Consider the following 25,751-nt stretch of genomic DNA (forward strand, 5'->3'; position numbering starts at 1 on the left):
GAAAGGATTCCTGCCCACAGAGTAATCAGGCAGATGAGATAACTCAGACATGAAAGGGATAGACAAAATGTCAAATGCCTTTGCTGCTTGTTTCAAATTACATAACTTTCAAGGCAGAATTATCTCCGACAGAATCCTTAGAAGTAAGATTTTTAGATTTTAAAGATAGCAGTATAAAGGATAGCTGGGCATGTTAAAATGGGAATCAGACGGAAATTGTGAAGGTGTTAACAGGAAAAAAAGGGGGGACTGCATACTATACCTAAGCAGAAAGAAAACCAAGGTGGAATGAAAAGTCTTAAAAAGATAGGAAGATTCATCTGCATGATTTGACAATGCAGGAGAGCCTGTGAATGGACTTCATAAGAAAAGATTGGACCCGCATTACAGCAAATTACATGTGAAGAATTTCTACATGGGAGTTTAATTGTGGGATTCAGATATTAAGGAGATTGGTCAATCTTCCTAAGAGATAGTCCTTCCACCCCACTCAAACCCCAAACTCTGTACAAATGCAACTGTTTCTGGCAATTGTCTTCAGACTGCTGAAAAAAATCACACATAGTAAATTGGATCCACTATCGATTCACTGTCAGCAACCTTAACAATGGCTTCAATATGGTGGTAATTTCCTACTTCCTTGGAAAGTTTTCCCATTTTTCACAATGACTATTGTTAAGCCATCTCTACTTTTCTTAACATTGTTTACACTCCTCTTATTCCCCAATCATCCTAAGCCATGTTGTCATCTACCTCAAAGAAAAAATGAATCTCAATTTTTTGACATCAGATCTTCAATTTAACTACTTACAGCATACTTTTCTCCTTCCTGCATATGAGATTTCCTTCCACAAATATAAAATTCCTCCCCCATCCATGTCAGTGATCTTCTCCCTGCCTTATGTCCCAAACTTCATCATCCATTCTCCCAAACCTGTTCCTCCTCTAATGTTCCACCCAACAGTAAGTCAGCCCTGGAAGTCATCCTTGAATCCTTCCTCTCCAATTACCAAGCCTCGTATATCCCACATCCTAAATGTCTCTTAAATCTCATTATTTCTGTCCTCTGCCACCACCATAACTATCATCTGTCCACCCATTCTAACAGCCTGAGTGGTCTCTTGACCTCCAAGCTGACTTCTCCCTAATCCATTTACCACTTTGTAGCCATCAGCTATCTTTCCAAAATGCTGTACTGGTAACTCACTTCTTCAGTTTTATTGCCCATGGAATAAAATGCAAACTCCTTACTATGTTTCCTAAGATCCTCTTATGATTTGCTCCTGCTTATCTTTCTAATGTATTTCCAGCTATTGCATTGCTTATATGCTCTGCACCAAGCATTTGCATACATTTACACGCATCTGTTTCCTTTGCCTGGGAGACTCTACACTCACTCCAACATTTATCTGTCTAGGTTCATCGCAAACCTTCAGTGTCATTTCCTTTTAGAGGCCTTTCCTGACTTCCTAGACTAGGACTGTTCTCTTTACTATGAGCTTCCTTGACAACATTCATTGTTCTTTGTTAATTTATCTGTATACTCCGAAAGTAGGGCTCTGTCTACTCACTGTTGTGGCCCCAATATCCAGCAGTCTCAAAACTCTGCAGGCATCAAAAAATGCTGCTGAATAAATGAAAAGATATACAATCTATAATAAAAATATCAAATAAACCATTAATAATAGGAGATGTGCTCCTTTATCTGGAATGGTATACACAGTCCCTACAAGATTTTCATTAAAGTTAGAAGCATAAAATTTCATGGTTTTCATAGGTAAGAATGAAATGGACACTGCAAGTAATATTGGAAGCTGTTACAATGGCAAACATACTGCGACTTAATGGCTTTTGTGTCTTTTATATTGTTTCCAGGCCAGAAAGGAAGATAGGGAATTTTAATACTCCTGGAGACATTGGTGTCAAAAGAGTGGTATAGAAAAAGCTAGCTTAAAGGCAGGATAAATAAGAAATTTATCAAAAAGTCTTTGACTATAACACATACATATACACAAGGATTGCATTTATATAGATACTGTAAAATATTCAAAATCATTACCACTAAACAAATATACAAAAAAGAAACTATAAATAATTTGAGAAAGATGACTTCAATACATGCTCAGTTATGTTTTTTTTTTTTCTAAAGGAAAACCAGAGCAGCTGGCCTTACAATAATGAGAAAAGGTATTGATGACTAGCCTTCTAAAAAAAAGTGCCTGAAATGTTCATTCAAGGCTGGTATTCATTCTTTATTCAGAGCCTGGCTGTCAGCTTGAAAAGCAACAGAGATTACTGATGTATTCTAGGGCCAAATCATGGAGGACATAAATTTGCTCTTAGTACAGCAGTGAATCAAGGGAGGAAAAAACTTATTTGTATTCCAAGGGTCCTATGCATTCTGTTTGGCTTCAGTAACATTATTTTAATTAATTATAAGCGATATGGCACAACTTAGAAATAACCATAATTTGATATTTATTCCATTTCATTAGTTCAACACAGCAAAGCCATCCTTTAAATCCTGATACTGCATGATTAATATCTTGCATTGGTTTATTTGTACTTTTTTACTGAGTAGATATTACAGAAATAAAGTATTCTAAAAGGAATTTTTGAACTATTTAGGAGCTTTAAATTTATTTTAGATTTGCTTCAGTTTGGAAAAGTGGTTTAAAAAAAAAGCTGGGGTTAAGATATACGTAGTGGAGTGAAAATGAAAAAATAAACAGCAGTGTTATGTTTACTAAGGACAAAGTTAAAGCTGTGTTTTCAAAGTAATTCATGAGAATTCCCATGAAATTAAAACACATGATCAATTTTGCTGTTTTAAGAAATGACTTCAGAAACACTAATACATTTCACATTTTGGTTAGAAGAATCATTCCTATACTTTTCATTTATTAAAATACACACATATAAAGTTCTGATGAAATTAGGATTAGTTTTACATCAACTATGTTACTGAGATTAGTGGAGAAAGAAATTTTAAACAGGAGCAGTGCCTAGCAAGAAATAATTTTAAGAGGCCTAGTGGACCAAATAAAAAAGAATGTATTTCTGAACCTCTTTATGCAAAGAGATATTGTGAGTTGTGTATTTAAGACAACACCCTTGCTGTTGTGCAAGTAATCTATTTGGCAAGCTCAAATAGGAAATAACTGTGATGCAAAATGGTATGGGTATCACTTGAAAAAAGCTTATAATAAAAGAATTACAGGAATTCAAAAGGAACTTGAACCCAGGAGGCGGAGCCTGCAGTAAGCCAAGATCATGCCACTGCACTCCAGCCTGGGTGAGACTCTGAGCCCACTGTCACTCCAGCTCAGAATGAGACTCTGTCTTAAAAAAAACAAAAAAGAAATTCAAAAGGAATATGAGCTCCAGTTGTAATTAGAGAAGACTTCATGAAAATACAGATGAGAGATGGTTGTTAAAGGGCAGAGCTTTCTAAAAGTAAAAATAGAGGAAGATGTTTCATGATTTATAGAAAACAACCTAAATGAACCTTATTATTATCTTTCAGTAAATATTTACAAAACGAAAATGCTTTGGAAGTCATCTCATCTGCCCAGATTGATTATAAGTCATAAAAGCAGTGGTGATGGCTTAAAATGCCTTATAAATCTGAAGCTTATGACTATTCCTTCATTAGGAAAAGATATAGAATAACTCCCTTTTCCTCCATAATGACTGCATTTCATCCCAAACACCACTGCTGCTAGGAATTTCCCTCTCCTCCTTCTGTCTCCTCCTGGGAAGGAGAAGAAGGATCAGCAAAACAAAGGCCCAACAGATTGAAAGCTTCAAGGAAGTAGAATAAACACAGAATATGTGAATTAAGGATTAAAAAGCATTCATTGGATTTGATAATAGGGGTAAATAGGTGACATCAACCAAAACAAGCGAAGCCAATTGTTTCCCCTGTGGTACACAATGCATTTTTTTTTTTTTCCTGATTCTATGCTTGTGCATGACCCTGTTGAGTAGTACACCAACTCAACAAGAAGGCAGTTATTACCCAGTAACTTTTATTCTTCTTAGGGTATGAAAATTGGCCACTGAATGTTCTGTTCCAAAATTCCCTCAGCAAGTTAAGCTAAATATCTAGATTAAAAGATTATTTTGATTTTAAAATGGACACTACATATCTGGCTTATTTAGTCTGCAGGCACTTTTTCATCTTCCAAAAATGTTCTGAAAAACGAAAAAAGTCTATCATAGACTACTGAGCATATATACTGCAGGGCTTTACTGATTAACATGTCTGCTTCTATTATTAAGAAATCTTCACCAATTTCCTTTTGTAACATCCTTAGCTGCTTCAAAACCAGTACTATTAGGTTTTGGTTATCTCGCCCCAAATATATATATATATATATATATTTGAGTTTTATAAAATATACATACTAGTTGCCGCCTTTTGACTGTAAGAGCACTTAGACTTTAAACTGTGATATATTTTCTTGAGTTAAATTTGACAATATACATTTTCATGACGTTGGAAAGGAACTTCAAATGGCTCTCTAATCTCTTGTTCTTTCTAGGCTACCCAAAAGAGCAAATCAAGCATTTTATTAAAGCTATCAGAAAATGTTTTTTTAATGTCCAAACTGAATTGCCACAATAGAATTTGGTTCGTTATTCCTATTCTATAAAGATTACAGGTCCTTAGTTATCTGCCTAGATAGCCTCCTCCAAATTATCAAGTTACAAAGTGACCTCGCACATCAACCATCTATTGCCACAATAATGCTGGCAGCTCAAAACTTAGGTGTAAGACAATAAGCATTTATTTTTGCTCATGAATTTTGAATCAGTGGGCTGGGCTGGGCTAGTCTAGGCTAACCTTGTCTAGGCTTGCTTATCTGTCTACCACCAGCAAGCGAGTTTGGGCTTGGCTGGTCTAAGATGGTCTCACCTGAGATACCTCTCCTCCATGAGGTTTCTGATCTTCAGCCAGGCTAGTTTGGGATTATTCTCATGGCAGAGGTTTGAGAGAGGGAGGTAGGGAGATGGAAGGAGAGAAGGCTAAAACTTGCAAGGTTTCTTGAGACCCAGGCTTAGAACTGGCACAATCGTCACTTTTGCTACATGCTATTATTAGCCAAAGCAAGTTTCAGGGACACTCAGATTCAAGGGCGTGGGAACAGAACTCACCTCTTGATGGGAAGAACTGGAAATTGTACAGCAAAAGTAGTAGATATAGGCAAGGATGAAGACCACAGTCACTTCTACAATCAACTTACCCAAACTTCATTGAGTTGTTTCTTTAAATGAAGTAATCTGATATTAATGGTGCTTCCCCTCCACCCCTAAATCTAAGTTGTGCAAACATTAACTCATTTTATCATTGCAAAATATAATTTTTCTTTTTTTTTTTTCCAGACAGGGTCTCACTCTGCCTAGGCTGGAATGCAGTGGCATGATCTCAGCTCACCGCAGCCTCAACCTCCCCAGCCTCAAGTGATCCTCCCACCCCAGCCTCCCAAGTAGCTGGGACTACAGGCACACTCCACCATGCCCGGCTAATTTTTGTATACTTTTGTAGAGACGGGGTTCTTGCCATGTTGCCCAGGCTGGTCTCAAACTCCCAGGCTCAAGTGATCCACCAGCTTCAGCCTCCGAAAATGTTAGGATTACAGGCGTGAGCCACCATGCCTGGCTGCAAAACGTAATTTCAAGAACACAAACTGAAATTAAGGTTTTCTGAAATTAGATGACAAGTTGAGGTTTTAATTTAAAACCACAAACAGTTGAGAAATATAGAGTTTATGAACTTAGGAGGAAAATGACATAAAAGCTACCTTACACAGTAGACAATATGAAGCTGTGCAATTAAGAAGAAATTATGTAGCTTAAGTGTTTTTTAACACTCATGCCTGTGATCCCAGCACTTTGTGAGGCCGAGGTGGGTGAATTGCTTGAGGCCAGGATTTTGGGCCCAGCCTGGCCAACATTGTGAAACCCCATCTCTACTAAAAGTATGAAAATTAGCTGGGCATGGTGGTGCACGCCTGTAATTCCAGCTACTCAGGAGGCTGAGGCAGGAGAATCGCTTGAACCCAGGAGGCAGAGGTTGCAGTGAGCCGAGATCATGCCACTGCACTTCAACTTGGGAGACAGAGCAAGACTCCATCTCAAAAATAAATAAATAAATAAAAATAAATAATGTTTTTAAAGTAAAAAATTAGAATTACCTAAAAGACATTGCACCTTTCAAGTGTATGACTGTGTAACAATATTTAACAGTTGTTTTATTAAGTGAATGCCTGAAAGTATTCAACATTAAATTCAATTCACAGTAAAAAAAAAAAAAAAAATTTTCATTCACTATTTAAAGCCTACCATACAGTATTTGATAAATTATGATAAATCATTTTATTCAAACAGCAACACTGATGAACTTTTAAAATGAACCATTTATTAAATCAGACTGTTATTCTTAACAGTTATGTAAGTTACATGTATGTTTAAGTCAGAGTATTTCACATGGAAAAGTTTTTAACTCCTATAGGCAAGCAAAATCATATCACACAATATATAAGTGGGAAGGGGATACTGCTAAACATTCAAATAAGGCAAGTATATAAAAACAATAAAACAATAATGAAAAAATTCAAGCATTCCTTTAAGAGAATTCAACACTACAAGCTAAATGTACTTTCTGAGTGTATTCATATAATCAAGGCAGTGTTTCTTCTTTTAAAACATCAGGAAATGGAATAAGGCTCATTAATAGATACAGCTGCCCTCAAGATTTCAATTCAGTTACTTTCTTTAAATTAAAATTCACAAAGTACACAATTATGATATATCAAAAAACTGAATCTGCTACTCTAACAACAGCTGTCCATGCTTAATACTTAGTGGTTTATTTGACCAAATTAGTCTTTTCAGGGGGAAGAAAAAGATAAGCCACTGTAAAACATTTAGTTTGAAATGTATGCTAATATTTTCCTTAGAAATCAAAAGTTATGGAGGAAAAGGGTCATTTATTATAAGGAAAAGAAAGCAAAACACTAGAATGACCAACATTTTCAAGGAACAAGCACCACAAAGGACATTTGCATTCAGTTTTGTAATATTTATCAATGCATTTTTCTTACTCCAACCAATCTACTTCATCAAATTCTGAATCATCTTCCGAATCACTATATTCAACAGCAATACGGCGAGACAGGATGGTGGCAACATCATTTTCAATGCGTTCATGTTTAGCTTCCTGTTCACGCTGCTCTTCTACTTTGCGTAGTTGAATACCTGATATAGTGAATCCAAACCATTCATTTAAATCAAAATACTAAATACTAAATACTTGATATTATTAACATTTCTGGAATAAAATCAAATACACATGAGAAATACTAATACGAAAAATAAAAAGATCAGAAAAGAATGTGAAGAAATCATACTGAGAGAGGCATTAAATCTTTATGTTATCTGTGTTATTAGTTGGTAAAACTTACCAGGTATCCCAGTAGGTATCTAGAGTTTATTTATCCATCATGCTCTACTATACCTCCCTGCTTACCACCCCCTAAAAAATTAATGAGGTGGTACATTTCTTCTATCATCCCAATGGTCAAATAAATTAAACATTGTTGAATATATTTTCTGTGGCTTCATTATCCATTGTACTTGAGGGAAAGGCACTATTATTCATTCTATATGCTCAGTGCCTGGCCTACAGTCATTGCTTAGGAAATAATGACAATAAATGAATGAATATGAGAAGTCTTTCCTTTGTTACTAAGGGAGGAACCTCACTCCTTTAAAGGCAGCTGGTAGAGTAAGTGTCATGGATACCCGAAAAGAACAGCCTTAACATTGAAGAAAATACTATTTTTAAAGGTGTTAATATACACATTAAGCATAATATAAAGGGTTTTAATTAAATGTTCTATAACACAAGTCTGATATATTAAATTTCTCATTCACTCAATAAACATTTTAAGGATACCTACAAAGCATGAAAATAAAATGATCAAATGTGATCTATTTTCTGGAAAATGAATTTAAATATAAGTTGGATATAGCTTTACTTTCTAAAGGCCATTTGTACACAACATGATCACCTAAAATTTTATAAATAAGGAACACATTTTTGTCTTAAATATTTAGAAAGTTTCCAATGCTACTATAGCAATGCTTTTCATGGAGCTGAGAAAATTACCTTTTCGTATTGCTTCCAGTAGCACACTCCTGGCATCACTGATTACAGGTAGGGTTGATGGATGGCGCTTTGGCTCAGAAGCAGGTATAACTTGTGATGGAGGAGATGGAGGCATTAATGGAACATGGGGACCTGGGGCAGTAGATGGAGTTGGATGTAGCCCAGAGGGAGGATGAGCAAGAGCTGTAACTGTGACAGGTGATGATGGTCGAATGCCAGGTGGAGGCAGAGGAGGCGGTGGTGGGGGTGGAGGCAGCCCCTGAACTTCGCCTTGTGGGAGTGGATGAACTGGTACAGTTTCACATACTGGGGCAGCTCTAGCTACTGGTGGAGAGGGCTGTACTAGAGGAGGTGCAATTGGAGGAGGAGCTGGGTGAAGAACTCCAGGGGCAATCTGAAGAGGAGCTGGAGGTGGTGGTACTGCTGGAGCTTGCAAAGCAGTGGTTGGAGGTGGAGGTGGGGGAGGCACTGGAGGGGGAGGAGTTGAAGTCATTGAAGCTCTTAATGAGGAAGTTGACAAGGCAGATGGAAGAGGTGGTGGAGGAGGTGGGGGAGTGGGGCTCACAAACACAGGTGTTCTGCCTGTAGCCGGTGACTGAGGGCGATTTTCTATCAAACCTGTAGCAGAACTGAAATGACAAAGAGATTCTAGCAAGTTATTAAAAGAGAAAAGCCTAAAGAGAAAATCTAACCACACAAACTATAAATGACTATCAGTAATTATATCAAAATAGATTCATTAACATGCTCCTATAGAAATTTAACATCTTCAACAGTATTTAGGAAAAAAAAGAACTACAAGCACATCAACAAAAAAAGTTAATGAGTGGTGCTTTGGTTTGTAATAGTCTAAATAGTCTCATTCTTTCATGCCACTTTTGCATCTACTCAGACATTTTATGCTCACTTTGATAAATACTTAATTCTATACTGACAGGAGTATCTGTAATGACTCAACATTGATCATAATGCAATTTTGTAGCAATACTTGTGGCCAATATAATGTTGTATTTATACTGAAACTATTAAGTCTCATCATATGCTATTTCAGTTACATCAATGACAGCTAATTACAAACCACAGAAAGAAATTCACAGCTCTCTCTTTTCCTGAGGATGGAACATCAAATGAGTCAGTGATAGAAAATTGGATTTTTAACTGAAAATTGTAAAGCTGATCTCTATATCTCTATTAGAAAATTTCCCTAATATTTCTCTATTAGAAATTTATCATTTGGATAATAACTGACAAGATTAAACTTCAAAATAGCTTTACTGAAAGATTATTATGAGCAACTGCCAATCCTCTCTGAAATTCTTTAAGTATTTTCCTTAATACCAAATTAGTATTAATAATCATATCTTTGGTTCCCATTTCTTAGACTGTTACCCACATTCCAAAAAATCCTTAATTTTTCTTAATACACTGCACATGATATGCTTAATAACAACACTATAATAAAATGAAACAGGCTTTGTCTTTAAATTCTTATTAGCTAAATTTTCCTAGAAGAGTGTGTCCGCTCTAACCAGAAGATTACAAATAATGCCCCATAGACCAAATCAGACCTGCTCCCTGTTTGTTTTAAACAGAGTTTATTTAAATGCAGACATATTTGTTTATGTATAGTCTATCGTGGCTTTCATGCAACAATGGCAGAATTGAGTACTTGTGACAAAAACTGTAAGCCCTGAAAGCCAAAAATACTATCTCGTCCTTGAAAGAAAAAGTTACTGACTCCTAAGATAAAACATCATATGCTTGTTCCAACATACCTGATACAGGTGGGTATCGGTTTCGCATCTCCTGCTCCATGCATTGGTGGAGGCGGAGGTGGTTCATGTGGTCTGACTAATACCCTTTCCTCAGCTCTAGTCAGAAGCTCACTCATCTGACTAAATGGCAAGGCAGAAAGTGAGTACGATCCATCCATATGATCCACGTATGTCTGAGGTCTAAAAGAAATATACAGTATCAGTGAATTTTTCTTGAATTATTGGGAGGAAAAGTGTTCTACATGAGATATTAAATATTTAAAGTTTATCCTTTCAATGTCAACATTTTAACTATTTTTAAGAAACTTTCAGAAAAGTATTACATTAATCCTGCTTTTAAAACAAAGAATGCTGCTCACAATGTAACCCTTACTTGTTGATTTAGAGATCTGCTATGATGACCATCAGTTATTTTATTATTTTATAACAGAATACTAATTCAACTCACAGGATGAAAAGCATTACATATGTAATCTAATAAACAAGAAAATAATTAACTTTTAGCAAATTGTGTGGAAAGCTATCTGCCTCTATTTCAGTTTTTTTCTTTACAAGAAGATGCCAATGACAGAAAGGTAGAATAGGAAAATGAGTTTTCTACTATTAGTATATCTCAGTGTGCTCTCAAATGACTTCTAAAAGTCTTGCACCAGAGAGAAAGGCCTCCCAGATACTAACAGCACAGAGGTGGCTGGCTATATTGTTTCTGTCCTTCTGCTGTTTTAAATGTGCAAGGGTACTCAGAAAACGGCTGAGTAACATAGCAACATGTGACTTAGATGTAAGCAAAATTTCAGATACCTCGAACATGTTAAGATTTATAAATATTTACTAGTACATTCTGGGGACAAAGGTGGATTTAACAGATGTGCACACAGCAAGTCAGAAATTACTGTATTTAGTGAGCCAGATAAGTACCTTAATTACTCAACTGTAGTAGAAATAAATGTGTCTATAATTTTTTAATGTCAATTCTTTCAGTAATACAGATAAATAGTATCTCTCAGATGTATATTTCTCCTAAAATAGGTCAAGATGTTGCACACTTATGGCCCAATAATTTATATGTATATTACTTAAAAGAAAACCTTAAGTTCTTCTCCATTAAAAAATCATATGACTAGGCTGGGCACAGTGGCTCACGCATGCAATCCCAGCACTTTGGGAGGCCAAAACAGGCAGATCACTTGAGGTCATGAGTTCAAGACCAGCCTGGCCAACATGGTGAGACCCCATCTCTACTAAAAATACAAAAATTAGCTGGGCGTGGTAGCGTGTGCCTGTAATTCCAGCTACTTGGGAGGCTGAGGTAGGAGAATCGCTTGAACCCAGGAGTTAGAGGTTGCAGTGAGCCGAGATCACACTACTGCACTCCAGCCTGGGTGACAGAACGAGATTCTGTCTCAAAACAAACATGACTATACCCAAGTAAATGTCTTCATAGAGAGATGCCAGTTTAATGTGTTTGCTGGTAGTATGTTATTCAGTTAGGGCCCCTGGCCACTGAGAAAGGAAAAAGACCTATTCTTTTCTACAAAAGGGATGAATACTTTTGTTTGAAAGTCCTAATGTATCTGAGGTGGGTGATGTGGCAAAGAAAGGAAGTCAGGGGAAAGCAAAAGGAACAAAACAGAACCCGTTCTTCACTCCTACTTTATATGCAATAAATCAATAGTATTTCAAAAAAATCCCAGACCCTACACTTCTATTACAAAATTCTAGCAGACTGTGCCCGAAATATTGAGAGACTATTGAGATTTCACACTAAAGCTAAAACAACCCTAAAGATCAGCCACTCCAACCACCTCTTTCTACAGATGACAAAACTAAAGTCCAGGTATGAAAATGACCTGCTCAAGGCCTGACTTTAGTAGGCCCACAGTGGTCGGGATTTTGAAGTAATCTCTATATTTATAACAGGGTCTGCCTGTTCAACAGTTTAGGACTCAAGACTTAGAAGTACAGATATTACAAATAAAGCCAATGTTTTATCATTTTTAAAAAAAAACAAAAACAAAAGTAAAGAAACCTTGTTTCAAAATGAGAGGCTGGACCATTAGCAACTTCAATATGCTTATGTAAGAGATTAGCATCATCTTCAGCCAGCTCTGGACCTTGGGCCAGCTTCTGCCATTCTCGCCGCCTGTCATGAGGTGCTCTTGGCACTTTTTCTGGTTCATGAGGACGATCTAGATTTTTCTGCTATAACAGATGTATTGAAACAAAGTCAAATGCTTAAGTGCTAATTTTTTAAAAAAGAGGTTATATCAAAATAAAATTCTAACATCAACACTAAAAAAGACAACGTCATCGTAATATAGTAAAAGTAACACAGAAATGGTTCACTTGTACATTCCGAGTTAAATCTTAGCCAGTGTGCTATAGTCCCAGTTTCCTGCCATGTTTTGTTTAACCCCTAATTCGAACTGATGGCGCCAGACACAAAATAGTACGCCTAAAGAATACAATTTGAGGTCAGAAAGTCTTGCACATGAAAAAAGATTCATGAACCCTTGCTCCACAGGCATTAGTTTGAAATTTCTACCATTAATGGCATTGCCTACCTCTAATCAAAATGTGAAAATGTACTAAGGTTATGTTATCTGGGAAGTAACTATTAGTTAGCCAACACTTTAGAAAAAAATTCAATTATCTAATTAATCCATAATAACTATATCACTCAACAGAAAACATTGTCTTTAAACAATAAAACAAAAAGTGATTCAAAACTGGGGAAGAAAGTATAGAAAGGGCTAGAGTAAGTGTAACAAATTCAAATGTCCAAAGCGGCCAAGCGGATAACATACATGAAGTCAGTCGGGTGTAAGATGGGGCATGTCGTGAGCTAGACAGATATGTCCATCTCAGGCACTCTAGTTCCAAAATTTAAAAACCTGTGTGTTTGGCAAATGAAACACTCCCTACAGGCATAATCTGGCTTGCCAGTCACTAGTTTGCAAATGTTAGCTAGAATACTGGGTTACCATCTAGCAAAGAAGACAATACAACAGCATTATACAGGGATTAGGGAAAGCAGAGATAGTTACAGGAGAACCAGAGAGATGATAAAGACAGAACTTGCCTCCTTCATAATTCAGCCTAAATCTAACTTTGCTTCAACCTTCTGTGTTTTCAGTTATCATTAACATGAAATATAAAGCAGATAGAAGTGAATTTTATTAGAAAGTGGAAAATGACAACAGAAATAACAGAAATTTCATGTGAATATAATAACCTCTCCAACACATTTAGGAGAGAAACGTTTAGGATGTGCTCTGTAGCAAGAAAATATTAGCTTAATCTACGTTACCAATATCTGTACAAGATTCCATTGTTCCTTTTTACCAAAATGTTCCTCTCTTCCTTGGTCCACCTAACTAACTCCTATCTGTTCTTCCAGATTCATTATAAGCTTTGTTGGAAGTGTTTACCCTGGCTGCTAGCTAAAGCAGATGCTATTTTGTGTTATCTAAACCCTTTATGCATACCTCTGCTATGGCACTTATGCCATACTCTAATAACCTAATTGCTCATCTGCTCCCCGTCAGACTGTGTTCTTCCTGTGGAGTTATAAAGACTTCAGTATTTAACTATATGGACCCAATAAAATAAAACTGTCAAAATATAAGATTAATGAAGTTCAATATATGCAACAAAACACAAATATACAAAAATTAACCTCAATTTTTTAATCTCTTGTAATACCTTCTGCTTCCTCTTTTCTTTCCTCTTATCCTCTGTATCTTGCAACATTTTTTCTTTCCATAGATCAAAGAAATATGAAGGATTGGTATAAAACTTCAGACCTTCTTTACCATCATCTCTGAAATGTATCAATTAAAACACACATTAGTAAGACTTAGGCAATCAGAACAGGAATAATTTCACTAAAATGTTTATCCTCTTATATCAATAAAATACAGCTCGTGTTAAAATATTGACAAAATAAAATTGAATATTGCACCAATAGAAAATTTCTCACAAATCTGAGGAAACAAAGAAAAGAGGAAAACCAGATGCTTTTCTGAGTTAGTACTAATACTTCAAAGTACAGCTAGGCAATTTTCATTCCTAATTTCTGCTGAATCCCAAATTTTCTCAAAAGTCCTTTGGGCAATTCCAATAATTACAAATAGCTCTGCCAAAGATAAAAGCCTTAAAAGACAATAACATCATCTAGAATAGAGAAATTTTGAAGTTTCTGCCAATACTATGATTTATCTTACTAAATCCAAAATACATCACGTAATAGTCATTCTAATAGTCACATTTATATCTAATGATCTGCACACTGACTTACAATTTCAAATAACTCTCTAAATACTATTTTATTCAGGATGTGTCATACATCTTAAATTACCCATTTAACAAACCACATGAAAGAACTTCAAAAAAAGGTTAAATAATTCCAGATTTTATTCAAAGTGGTAAAAAGCATTTTAAGGTACTACCTATTCATTATATAAGAAGTTAATGCACACAAATCAAGAGTAGACGAAACAGGCCGGGCGCAGTGGCTCACACCTGTAATCCCAGCACTTTGGGACGCCGAGGCGGGCGGATCACGAGGTCAGATGGAGACCATCCTGGCTAACACAGTGAAACCCCATCTCTATTAAAAATACAAAAAATTAGCCAGGCTTGGTGATGGGCACCTGTAGTCCCAGCTACTCGGTAGGCTGACGCAGGAGAATGGCATGAACCCGGGAGGCGGAGCTTGCAGTGAGCCTGAGTGACAGAGCGAGACTCTGCCTCAAAAAAAGAAAAAAAAAAAAAGAGTAGACAAAACAAGCAAAAATTATAATGTTTATTTTGTTAGAAGGACAGAATTTTGAGCTTTTTCCATTTGGTTAAAAATTAAATTAAAAGGACAATAATGACTCCTTATCTCTTTATATTAATAAGTTTACCAGTGGCTTAACTTGTCAAAACAATTCTTTTGAATAGGTCTTGTCTTTTGTATGCCAGAATCTTAGGAATTCATCCAGTGAATAAAACAAAGGTTTTTCCAAAAGTGGTGGACAGAGAGGGCTCTCTGTGTTGGCTAGAAGCCCAATGAAATAATGAATGTTTGGGGATTTAGCATTTCAATCTGAAGTCTGAGATAAATAATAGGGCTACCATTTATTAACCTACCTACCTATAAGGAGTGAGTATATTGAGAGGTGGAGGCTGTTCACAAACATCGTACGTCTCCTGTAATGGAATAGGCAAAGTCTTGCGATCAAAAAGCTGCTGGTCTTGAATTGTAGAACTTCGGAAAGCTTTCCTCATTGTTATATCTTGCAAAGACACTGAAACAAAAATCAAGAATTCATTTTATTTTATTTTACTAAGATGATTTAACATAAGGGCAAATTCATATACTGTATTTGTCTAAAAGTCAGCACGGTTCAAGAGGTTGTGACCTTAGTGGCTTATGAATCAGAAATCACATTATAAATGTTCTATCATTATATTTACCCTTATCATTCTGTGCCTAATTTCCCAATCAGATAGGTTTTAATTAACCTTTGATTTCTAGGGCTCAGAAGGCCCTAAAGACATCTGAAACATATCTACATTTCAACCAAATATACCTTTTTCTTTCTTCTACCTGCCATCATGGGTCCCCACCAACTTAGGTTCTCTTCTCCTATTAATCTTCTTTTCCATCTCCCTTTATTCCTTCTTTTTAGCTTACATCAGTAACTCTGAAAGGAATTACTTACTTATTAGTGGCACTGTGGGTTAAACACGCTGTTAACCTCTACACTACGTATGCTATAAATCTTTTGTGTGTACTATCAAGTTAAAACAAACTTTACTGTAAAGGAAATATTTTTAAGTATTGGGTGATCTATATTATTCTTTTTAACTTATATTTTATCTGTACTATAAGGATTTCTACCTAACTATAAGCTCTTGAAGACTCAGACTATCTTATACATTAGTATTCCCAGTAACTAGCACAGCCCCATCACATATGTGATGATTTAAAAATAACTTCATTTATTTTGAACTGTGCAGCATGTTAAAATAACAAATATACAAAAATGCTGCATTCTTAACTCTTAGAGTGATTTCCTGATATTAAAAAATAAAGTAGTTTCCTAGATATTTAATATGGCCTTAAGTATACAGACAAATACCCTCATAGCAAGGTCAGTATAACAATCCTAACAATTCTTTTTTTTGAGACAGAGTCTCACTGTGTCACCCAGGCTGGAGTGCAGTGGTGCGATCTCGGCTCACTGCAACCTCCTCCTCCCTCCTGCCTCAGCTTCCCAAGTAGCTGGGACTACAGGCAACTGCCACCACGGCTGGCTAATTTTTTTTTTTTTAAATTTTTAGTAGAGATGAGGTTTCACTATGTTGGCCAGGCTGGTCTTGAACTCCTGACCTCGTGATCTGCCCACCTCAGCCTCCCAAAGTGCTAGGATTACCAGTGTGAGCCACCATGTCCGGCCAACAATTCTTAAGTTATCCTTCTCCCTAAAATAATTTTCCTATCATCTTCTCAAGTAAATTCACTCAACATGAACATGGGACCAATGGCACAGGTGGTGCAATAGGCTGGCTCTGCAACAGCGGCACCATAACTGCATTTCTAGCAACTCCACTGCTGCATGACCTGTAACACACTTATAAATACTAAAATTCAGAGAAGCAAAAAGTTTTTCCCCACCGTCACTAAAAAGTGGCACTGGAGATACAGTATTTAATGAGTACATACTATATGTGCTAGATGGTTTCACTAACTTTCATTTCATTTAATCTTTATAATTCAGTAAGATATGAATTATTCCATTTTGAAATATTACAAGAAAGCCAAGGCTAGGAAATAGTATATAACTGACCTGAGGTTAAACAGTTAATAAACAGAAGAGCCAGAACACAGAAGTCAGATCTGTTTACCTTTAAGGCTAATTTTTTTGCCACAATACCACACACTGTTTTCAGGCTCCTGCCAGAAGTGGCTTGTGTTTTCTGCAGTCAAAGTGGATCAATTCTTGCCACTCTCCTACCCCACTTATTAATCAATAAGTATGTAACTAAGATGAAACCTAGTGTTTAATCTCCCCAAACTTCCTTGGTAAAGGATATAAGAAACATGTAAAGTAATAAGCATGTTGTACTTTTCTACCTTCAACTCCTCCCATTTATCGCTTGTCTTATTATTAACTGACCATTGTGGTGAAGTCCCTTCCACTTGCCAACAATAACATCTGATATTAATAAAATAGAATTATAAAGCAATAAATCAGTATAATGTTTAGAAACATAATTCATAATTGACTTATATAATTGTACAAGTCTTTGTTTAAAATTCATTTAAAAATATTTTCGAAGTTGATAGTTTTCAGTTACTACAAAATGGTTAAAAAAAACTGATACCACACTATGAAATTTAGTACTGTACACATGATGTTATTTTTTTTGAACTCCCACTGAATTAAAAAACCAAGGTTAAATAACTGAAAACTCCTTCAATACAACCTCTCCAAAACAATTTCAAATGAAGTAGTTCAGCTTTTAGATTCTGAATTCTTCCCCCACTGCTCCACAAAATTTTAAAGGAAACTATGTATAATTCTGACAGTATAGTTGTTGAAATATTAAAATTTGTTTTTTAACACAAACATCTTATTTACTGTTATCTGTATTTTCACTTTCAAGTTTAACAGTGGTTCTAAGACATTTGTTAAAATGTAACAATATTTTTGAAACTAAATGTTGACTTCTATTTCTGTTACATATGAGAACTGCCCGTGTATTTCTCTATTATTTGATGGCATAAATTTATATTTAAGTTAGAAATAGTTGAGCTATCTAAAAAACAAATTTTGGCTATAAATTATATATCTGAAAGCATGACCATAAAGTATTTTTTCATCACTAACAATGATTTTATTTCAAGAATTCCATGAGGTGTAATTAATGTATTGATACATGCACATGTTTCAAAGGACACCACCAAGAAAGACAACCTAAAGAATGGGAGAAAATATTTGCAAATCATTATTTGATGAAGGATTTAGATCCAAAATATACACAGAATTCCAACAAGTCAAAAATAAAAACACAAATAATCCAAATTATAAATGGGCAAAGGAATTACATAGACATTTCTCCAAAGAAGATATACAAATGGCCTACAAGCACATGAAAAGATGTTCAACATCATTAGCCAGCAGGGAAAATATAAATACACATTATATGAATTAACCTTGAAAACATTATGCTAAACGAAAGAAGTCAGTCACAAAAGACCACATATTGTACTATTCATTCATATGAAATATCCATACAGACAGATCCATACAGACAAATCCATACAGGCAAATCCATACAGACAGAAAGATCAGTGATTGCTAGGGGTTGAGCTGAAGGGGAAACAGAGTGACTGCTAATGAGTACAGGGCTTCTTTCTGGAGTGATACAAATACTCTAAAATTGATTGTGGTGATGGTTGCATAACTTGAATATACTAAAAAACACTGAACTGTACACTTCAACTTTAAATGGGTGAACTGCAAGGTATAGGTAGGTTGTGAAATATATCTTAATAAAGCTATTTTTAAGTATTATTTCCTTTTTTTCTTGTATCCAGAGCTCTGAGTTTACATTTTACAAGTGGTAGAAATCTAGTATGCCAAGTATTTACCTCTCCTTATTTACACATTAGATTACTTCAAAAATAGCTGGTTCCATCACTAAGACATCCGTCATTACATTATATTTTTGTTCTTTCCAGTGACATCCTTTAGTATTTTTATTGTTAAAGTTCAGATCTATTATATAATTTGCATTTACACTAAAAATTATATCTATTATATAATTTGCATATATATTATTTAATGCTACAAAAATATTTTGAAGAGAGTGTAAGAAATTCAATTAAACAATTCTCTGTGGTAGGTAAGTGCAAATTATGTTCTTAGTATTACATTTCTTTTTGTAAAACAAACAAAAAGAGGCATTTAGGAAACATCGGTATTGAACGTATTCTATCAAGGCATAAAACATGATTTTACCACTGAAGTTTCTACAGTTATTTTAGCTTATAGGGTGGCTTCCTTACCTGATTATTCCTGATTTAATATCTTGGTATAGAATGTTTACACCCTACATACTGGCAATTTGTTTTTGAAATGTTCATTTAAAGTAGGAAGTTGCATTCAGTTAAATAACTAGTAAGACTTTAGCAATATGCACATAAAAAAGCATATTAAAAGCAGTTATATGCCCGGGTGCAGTGGCTCACGCCTGTAATCCCAACACTTTGGAAGGCCGAGGCAGGCAGATCACAAGGTCAGGAGTTCGAGACCAGCCTGACCAACATGGCAAAACCCCATCTCTACTAAAAATAAAAAAATTAGCCAGGCATGGGGGCAGGCACCTGTAATCCCAGTTACTCAGGATGCTGAGGCAGGAGAATCACTTGAACCTTGGAGGTGGAGGCTGCAGTGAGCTGAGATCGTGCCACTGCACTCCAGCCTAGGTGACAGTGAGACTCTGTCTCAAAAAAATGTAGTTACATTCTTGAAGAGTCAAACCTAAAGATTTCAGGTAATTTTCTGATAGTTTTTATTTCTAAGACAAAAGTATACAAATAAATTATAAGGGAGAAAAGAGAAAGAGAATGAAGAGAATGGAGGAAAATATCTGGTTAAAATGACTTATTTATGCCAAAATTAGGAGCTGTTTAGTGTACAAAAAGAAGAGATTTAAAATAGTAGAAAAGAAAAGCCAGGAGAGTCATACCGATGGCATTTTTAGATAATTCACTGATTTATTACAATATGTACACCAAAGGACATGGGTATGATCTGTAATACATTCATGATTAATATTGTTCTTAAATATATCATTCATCTCATCTAACTTAAAATATATACACAGAAGAAAATACAGTATTAATAAGCTTACATTCTTCTTCCTTTGGATCAAGCTGTGTAACACTAACGGATAAACGGTCCACACGTTCTTGCAATGAGTTGACTCTGAAGGAAAAACTATGTGCTTCATTGAATAATTCTCCAAATATATCTTCAGCATATTTACCTAAGCAAAAATGAAACATATATCATAAAATTTAATATCCAGAGCACTGAGTTTTTATCTTTGCAAGCAATAGAAATCTAGCATGATATTTGCCTCAGATACTTTGTGATCAGAGATAAATATTGAACAATGTAATATTAAAACTGGTGTCCTGTTGAATTTGGCATTTATTTGGAATTACAGTTGACCCTTGAACAAAATCATTTAACTGTGCTAGTCCACTTACATGTGGATATTTTTCAATAATTACATTGCAAATTTTAGAGATTTGAGACAATTTGAAAAAATTTGCAGATAAACCACATAGCCTAAAAATTTTTTAAAATTTAAAAAATATTTTAAAGATATGTTATGAATGCATAAAATATATGTAAATATGAGTGTATTTTATTATTTACTACCACAAAATACACAGAAATCTATCATAAAAAGTTAAAACATATCAAAATTTACACACAAAACACAAACATACATAGTGCCACTCATAGTCAAGAGAAACATAAAGAAATGTAAAGATGTATTAGGTTGGTGCAAAAGTAATTGCGGTTTTTGCCACCCTAATACTACTAAACCATAACAATAAATTTAAGTGTAGTAATACTGTATTACTGTAATAATTTTATAGCCACCCTCTGTTGATATTGCAGTTAGCGCTAGTGTTGTATCCACTTAAAATGCTGTTTGAGCAGTTCTCTCTCCATAAATTGTATATGAGAGTAGGAAGTAATCTCTCATGGTTCTTGCGTATTTTTCACCATGTTTTATGCAATACTGTAAACCTTGAATACATTGTGAGACTCATTCAAAGTGCCACCAGTGATGCTGGAAGTACTCTCAAGTACAGGAAAGTCATAAAATTACAAGAAAAAGTTGATTTGCTTGATATGAACCACAGATTGAGGTCTACAGCTGTGGTTGCTTAGCATTTCAAGATAAACGAATCAAACTTAAGGGCAATTATAAAAAAAGGAAAGGAAAATCATGAAGCCATTGCTGCAGCTACATCAGCAGACACAAAAACCTTGTACTTTTTTGTGAATACCTTTTAATCTTGTATCGAAATGCACTTTTTGTGGGTGCATGGCTGTTACAAGAAAAGTCTACATATAGACTCTAACATGATTTGAGAAAAAGTGAAGTCCTTATACTACAACTTAAAGCAAAAGGAAGGTAAAGGATCTAAACCCGGAAAATTTAATGGCAGCAAAGGATGGTGTGATACTTTTAGAAAGTGGTTTGGCCTTAAAAATGTCACAACAAGAGAAGGTGCAGCTTTTGTCAGCCAAGAGGCAGCAGATCAGTTCCCAGATGCCATTAAGAAAATAATTGGTTTCCATGTATGCTGCTTGAAAATAATAATAATAATAATAATTGGCCAGGCATGACTGTCTGCAATCCCAGCACTTTGAAAGGCTGAGGTGGGCAGATTGATTGAGCTCAGGAGTTTGAGACCAGCCTGAACAACATGGTGAAACCCCGTATCAACCAAAAATACAGAAATTGGCTGGGCACGATGGTATGTGCCTGTAGTACCAGCTACTTGGGGAGGTGAGGCAGGAGGATCACTTGAGCCTGGGAGGTCGAGGCTACTGTGAGTTGTGATCATGCCACTGTACTCCAGCCCAGCCTGGGTGACAAAGTGAGACCTTCTCTCTCTTTCTCTCAAAACAAAGAAACAAACAAACAAAACAAAACAAAACAGAAAAGAAAAAGAAAAAAATTGAGTAGAAACAATATCTGCCTGAACAGAGTTTTAATGCAGATGAGAATGTCTTATTCCAGAAAAAAAAAATGCCACAGAGGACATTTATTAGTAAGAAAAAGTGAACACCAGGATTTAAGGCAGGAAGGGACATGCTAACTCTACTGTTTTGTGCAAATGCAGTTGGGTTTATCATCAGAACTGCCCTTATCTATAAAGCTGCTAATCTCAAGCCTTGAAGAGAAAAGAAGGCCAAAAGAAGGCAAGGCAACAAAAAAGCATGGACAATGAGAATCCTTTTTCCGGATTGGTCCCATCAACATTTTGTCCCTGAAGTCAGGAAGTACCTTGCCACTAAGGGACTGTCTTTTAAAAATTTTGTGATAACTGTACAACATCCCTGGCCACTCAGAACTCCATGAGTTTCACACTGAAGGTGTCAAAGTGGTCCACTTGCCCGCAAACATGACAGCTCTAATTCAGCCTCTACTTCAGGAGGTCATAAGGACATTTAAGACTCATTACACACAGTATTCTATGGAAGACTGTCAACACTATGGAAGAGAATCCCAATAGAGAACATCATGAAAGTCTGGAGGGATTATATCATCAAAGATGTCATAGTTGTTACTGAAAAAGCCAAGAAAACCATCAAGCCCAAGACAACAGATTCATAAAATTTTAGAAAACTGTGTCCAGATGTTTTGCATGACCTCACAGGGTTTGTAACAGTGTCAGTCAAGGAAATAATGAAATAGACAGTGGAAGGAAGTGGGAGTGTGCCAGTCCAGATCCTAAGCCTTGAGTGCTTCTGTTCTCTCTCTTACACTGTCATCATGATAAAAACGTGCCCTGGAGAGTTTGCACTCCAGTCAGTCTGCCGGCCCTCTGTAAAATACAGAACCTCCCTTAGCCATCTCAGCTGAATACTATAAACACCTCTACGCAAATAAACTAGAAAATCTAGAAGAAATGGATAAATTCCTGGACACATACACCCTCCCAAGACTAAACCAGGAAGAAGATGAATCCCTGAATACACCAATAACAGGCTCTGAAATTGAGGCAATAATTAATAGCCTACCAACCAAAAGAAGTCCAGGACCAGACGGATTCACAGTCGAATTCTACCAGAGGTACAAGGAGGAACGGGTACCATTCCTTCTGAAATTATTCCAATCGATAGGAAAAGAGGGAATCCTCCCTAACTCATTTTATGAGGCCGGTATCATCCTGATACCAAAGCCTGGCAGAGACACAACAAAGAAAGAGAATTTTAGACCAATATCCCTGATGAACATTGATGCAAAAATCCTCAATAAAATACTGGCAAACAGAATCCAGCAGCACATCAAAAAGCTTATCCACCATGATCAATTGGCCTTCATCCCTGGGATGCAAGGCTGGGTCAACATACGCAAATCAGTAAATGTAATCCATCATATAAACAGAACCAAAGACAAAAACCACATGATTATCTCAATAGATGCAGAAAAAGGTCTTTGACAAAATTCAAAAGCCCTTCATTCTAAAAACTCTCAATAAATTAGGTATTGATGGGATGTATCTCAAAATAATAAGAACTATTTCTGACAAACCTAAAGCCAATATGATATTGAATGGGCAAAACAAGGAAGCATTCCCTTTGAAAACTGGTACAAGACAGGGATGCCCTCTCTCACCACTCCTGTCCAATATAGTGTTGGAAGTTCTGGCCAGGGCAATCAGGCAGGAGAAAGAAATAAAGGGCATTCAACTTGGAAAAGAGGAAGTCAAATTGTCCCTGTTTGCAAATGACATGATTGTATATTTAGAAAACCCCATCGTCTCAGCCCAAAATCTCCTTAAACTGATTAAAGCAACTTCAGCAAAGTCTCAGGATACAAAATCAATGTGCAAAAATCACAAGCATTCCTATACACCGATGACAGACAAACAGATAGCCAAATCATGAGTGAACTCCCATTCACAATTGCTTCAAAGAGAATAAAATACCTAGGAATCCAACTTACAAGGGATGTGAAGGACCTCTTCAAGGAGAATTACAAACCACTGCTCAAACAAAAAAAAAAAAAAAAAAAAAGGACACAAACAAATGGAAGAACATTCCATGTTGATGGATAGGAAGAATAAATATCATGAAAATGGCCATACTACCCAAGGTAATTTATAGTTTCAATGCCATCCCCATCAAGCTACCACTGACTGTCTCCACAGAATTGGAAAAAACTACTTTAAAGTTCATATGGAACAAAAAAAGAGCCCACATAGCCAACACAATTCTAAGGAAAAAGAACAAAGCTGAGCCATCACACTACCTGACTTCACACTATACTACAAGGCTACAGTAACGAAAACAGCATGGCACTGCTATCAAAGTAGATATACAGACCAACGGAACAGAACAGAGTCCTCAGAAATAACACCAGACATCTACAACCATCTGATCTTTGACAAACCTGACAAAAACAAGAAATGGGGAAAGGATTCCCTATTTAACAAATGGTGCTGGGAAAACTGCTAGCCATATGTAGTAAGCTGAAACTGGATCCCTTCCTTACACGGTATATAAAAATTAACTCAAGATGGATTAAAGATTTAAATGTAAGACCTAACACCATAAAAACCCTAGCAGCAAACCTAGGCAATACCATTCAGGACATAAGCATGGGCAAACACTTCATGACTAAAACACCAAAAGCAATGGCAACAAAAGCCAAAATAGACAAATGGGATCTAAATAAACTAAAGAGCTTCTGCACATCAAAAGAAACTATCATCAGAGTGAACAGGCAACCTATAGAATGGGAGAAAATCTTTGCAATCTACCCATCTGACAAACAGCTAATATCCAGAATCTACAAAGAACTTAAATTTACAAGAAAAAACAGAAAATCCATCAAAAAGTGGGCAAAGGATATGAACAGACACTTCTCAAAAGAAGACATTTACACAGCCAACAGACATACGAAAAAATGCTCATCATCCCTGGTCATCAGAGAAATGCAAATCAAAACCCCAGTGAGATACTATCTCATGCCAGTTAGAATGGTGATCATTAAAAAGTCAGGAAACAACAGATGCTGGAAAGGATGTGGAGAAATAGGAACACTTTTACACTGTCGGTGGGAGTGTAAATTAGTTCAACCACTGTGGAAGACAGTGTGGCTATTCCTCAAGGATCTAGAACTAGAAACACCATTTGACTCAGTGATCCCATTACTGGGTATATACCCAAAGGATTACAAATCATGCTACTATAAAGACACATGTACACATTATGTTTATTGCAGCACTATTCACAATAGCAAAGACTTGGAACCAACCCAAACGTCCATCAATGATAGACTGGATTAAGAAAATGTGGTACATATACACCATGGAATACTATGCAGCCCTAAAAAAGGAGGCGTTAATGTCCTTTGCAGGGACATGGATAAAGCTGGAAACCATCATTCTAACCAAACTATCACAAGGTTGGAAAACCATACACCAGATGTTCTCACTCATAGGTGGGAACTGAACAACGAGAACACATGGACACACAGTAGGGAACATCACACACTGGCGTCTGTCAGAGGGTGGGGGGCTGGGGGAGGGATAGCATTAGGAAAAATACCTAATGTAAATGACGAGTTGATGGGTGCAGCGAACCACCATGGCACATGTATACCTATGTAACAAACCTGCACATCGTGCACATGTACCCTAGAACTTAAAGCATAGTAACAAATAAAAAATAAAGGAGCAAATCTCAGAATTAAAAAAATGGAATCACCCCCCCAAAAAAAGATGACATAGAAGAAGTGGTGTCAGAAAACAAATTAGCATTAGAGAATCTGTCAAAAGGATTCCACTTATCCAAGACTACTTTTGATTTATTTTACAACATAAACCCTTCTGTGATACAGGTACCGAAACTAAAGCAAATAAAAGGAGGATTGGTACCATATAAAAACATTTTTAGAGAAATGAAGAAGCAAAAAAGTCAGAAACCAAGATGTGCTTTTGTAAAGTTACAACAGTGTGCCCATCTCTACTACTTCTACCT

At 36.0% G+C, this 25,751-nt stretch overlaps 1 protein-coding gene across 7 annotated transcripts in view; it reads right to left on the reverse strand.

The window, feature by feature from the left end:
- Positions 1-6,404: 6,404 nt before the first annotated feature.
- Positions 6,405-25,751, reverse strand: part of WASF1 (WASP family member 1) — a 73,234-nt gene continuing 53,887 nt past the window's right edge. For 6 of the 7 annotated variants that reach the window (XM_008007354.3, XM_008007355.3, XM_008007349.3 and 3 more), the window contains 7 exons: positions 19,864-19,998; positions 15,092-15,245; positions 13,657-13,774; positions 11,981-12,153; positions 9,952-10,131; positions 8,177-8,805; positions 6,405-7,263 (listed from right to left, as the gene is read on the reverse strand). In XM_008007354.3, coding sequence (XP_008005545.1) covers positions 7,106-7,263; positions 8,177-8,805; positions 9,952-10,131; positions 11,981-12,153; positions 13,657-13,774; positions 15,092-15,245; positions 19,864-19,998 — 1,547 coding nt within the window. In that variant the 3' untranslated portion in view covers positions 6,405-7,105. The remainder of the gene's footprint in view (positions 7,264-8,176; positions 8,806-9,951; positions 10,132-11,980; positions 12,154-13,656; positions 13,775-15,091; positions 15,246-19,863; positions 19,999-25,751) is intronic. The other variant, XM_008007357.3, reaches the window with a different exon arrangement.

The sequence above is a fragment of the Chlorocebus sabaeus genome, chromosome 13 (genome assembly GCF_047675955.1).
Source record: "Chlorocebus sabaeus isolate Y175 chromosome 13, mChlSab1.0.hap1, whole genome shotgun sequence".
Taxonomy (NCBI): Eukaryota; Metazoa; Chordata; class Mammalia; order Primates; family Cercopithecidae; genus Chlorocebus; species Chlorocebus sabaeus.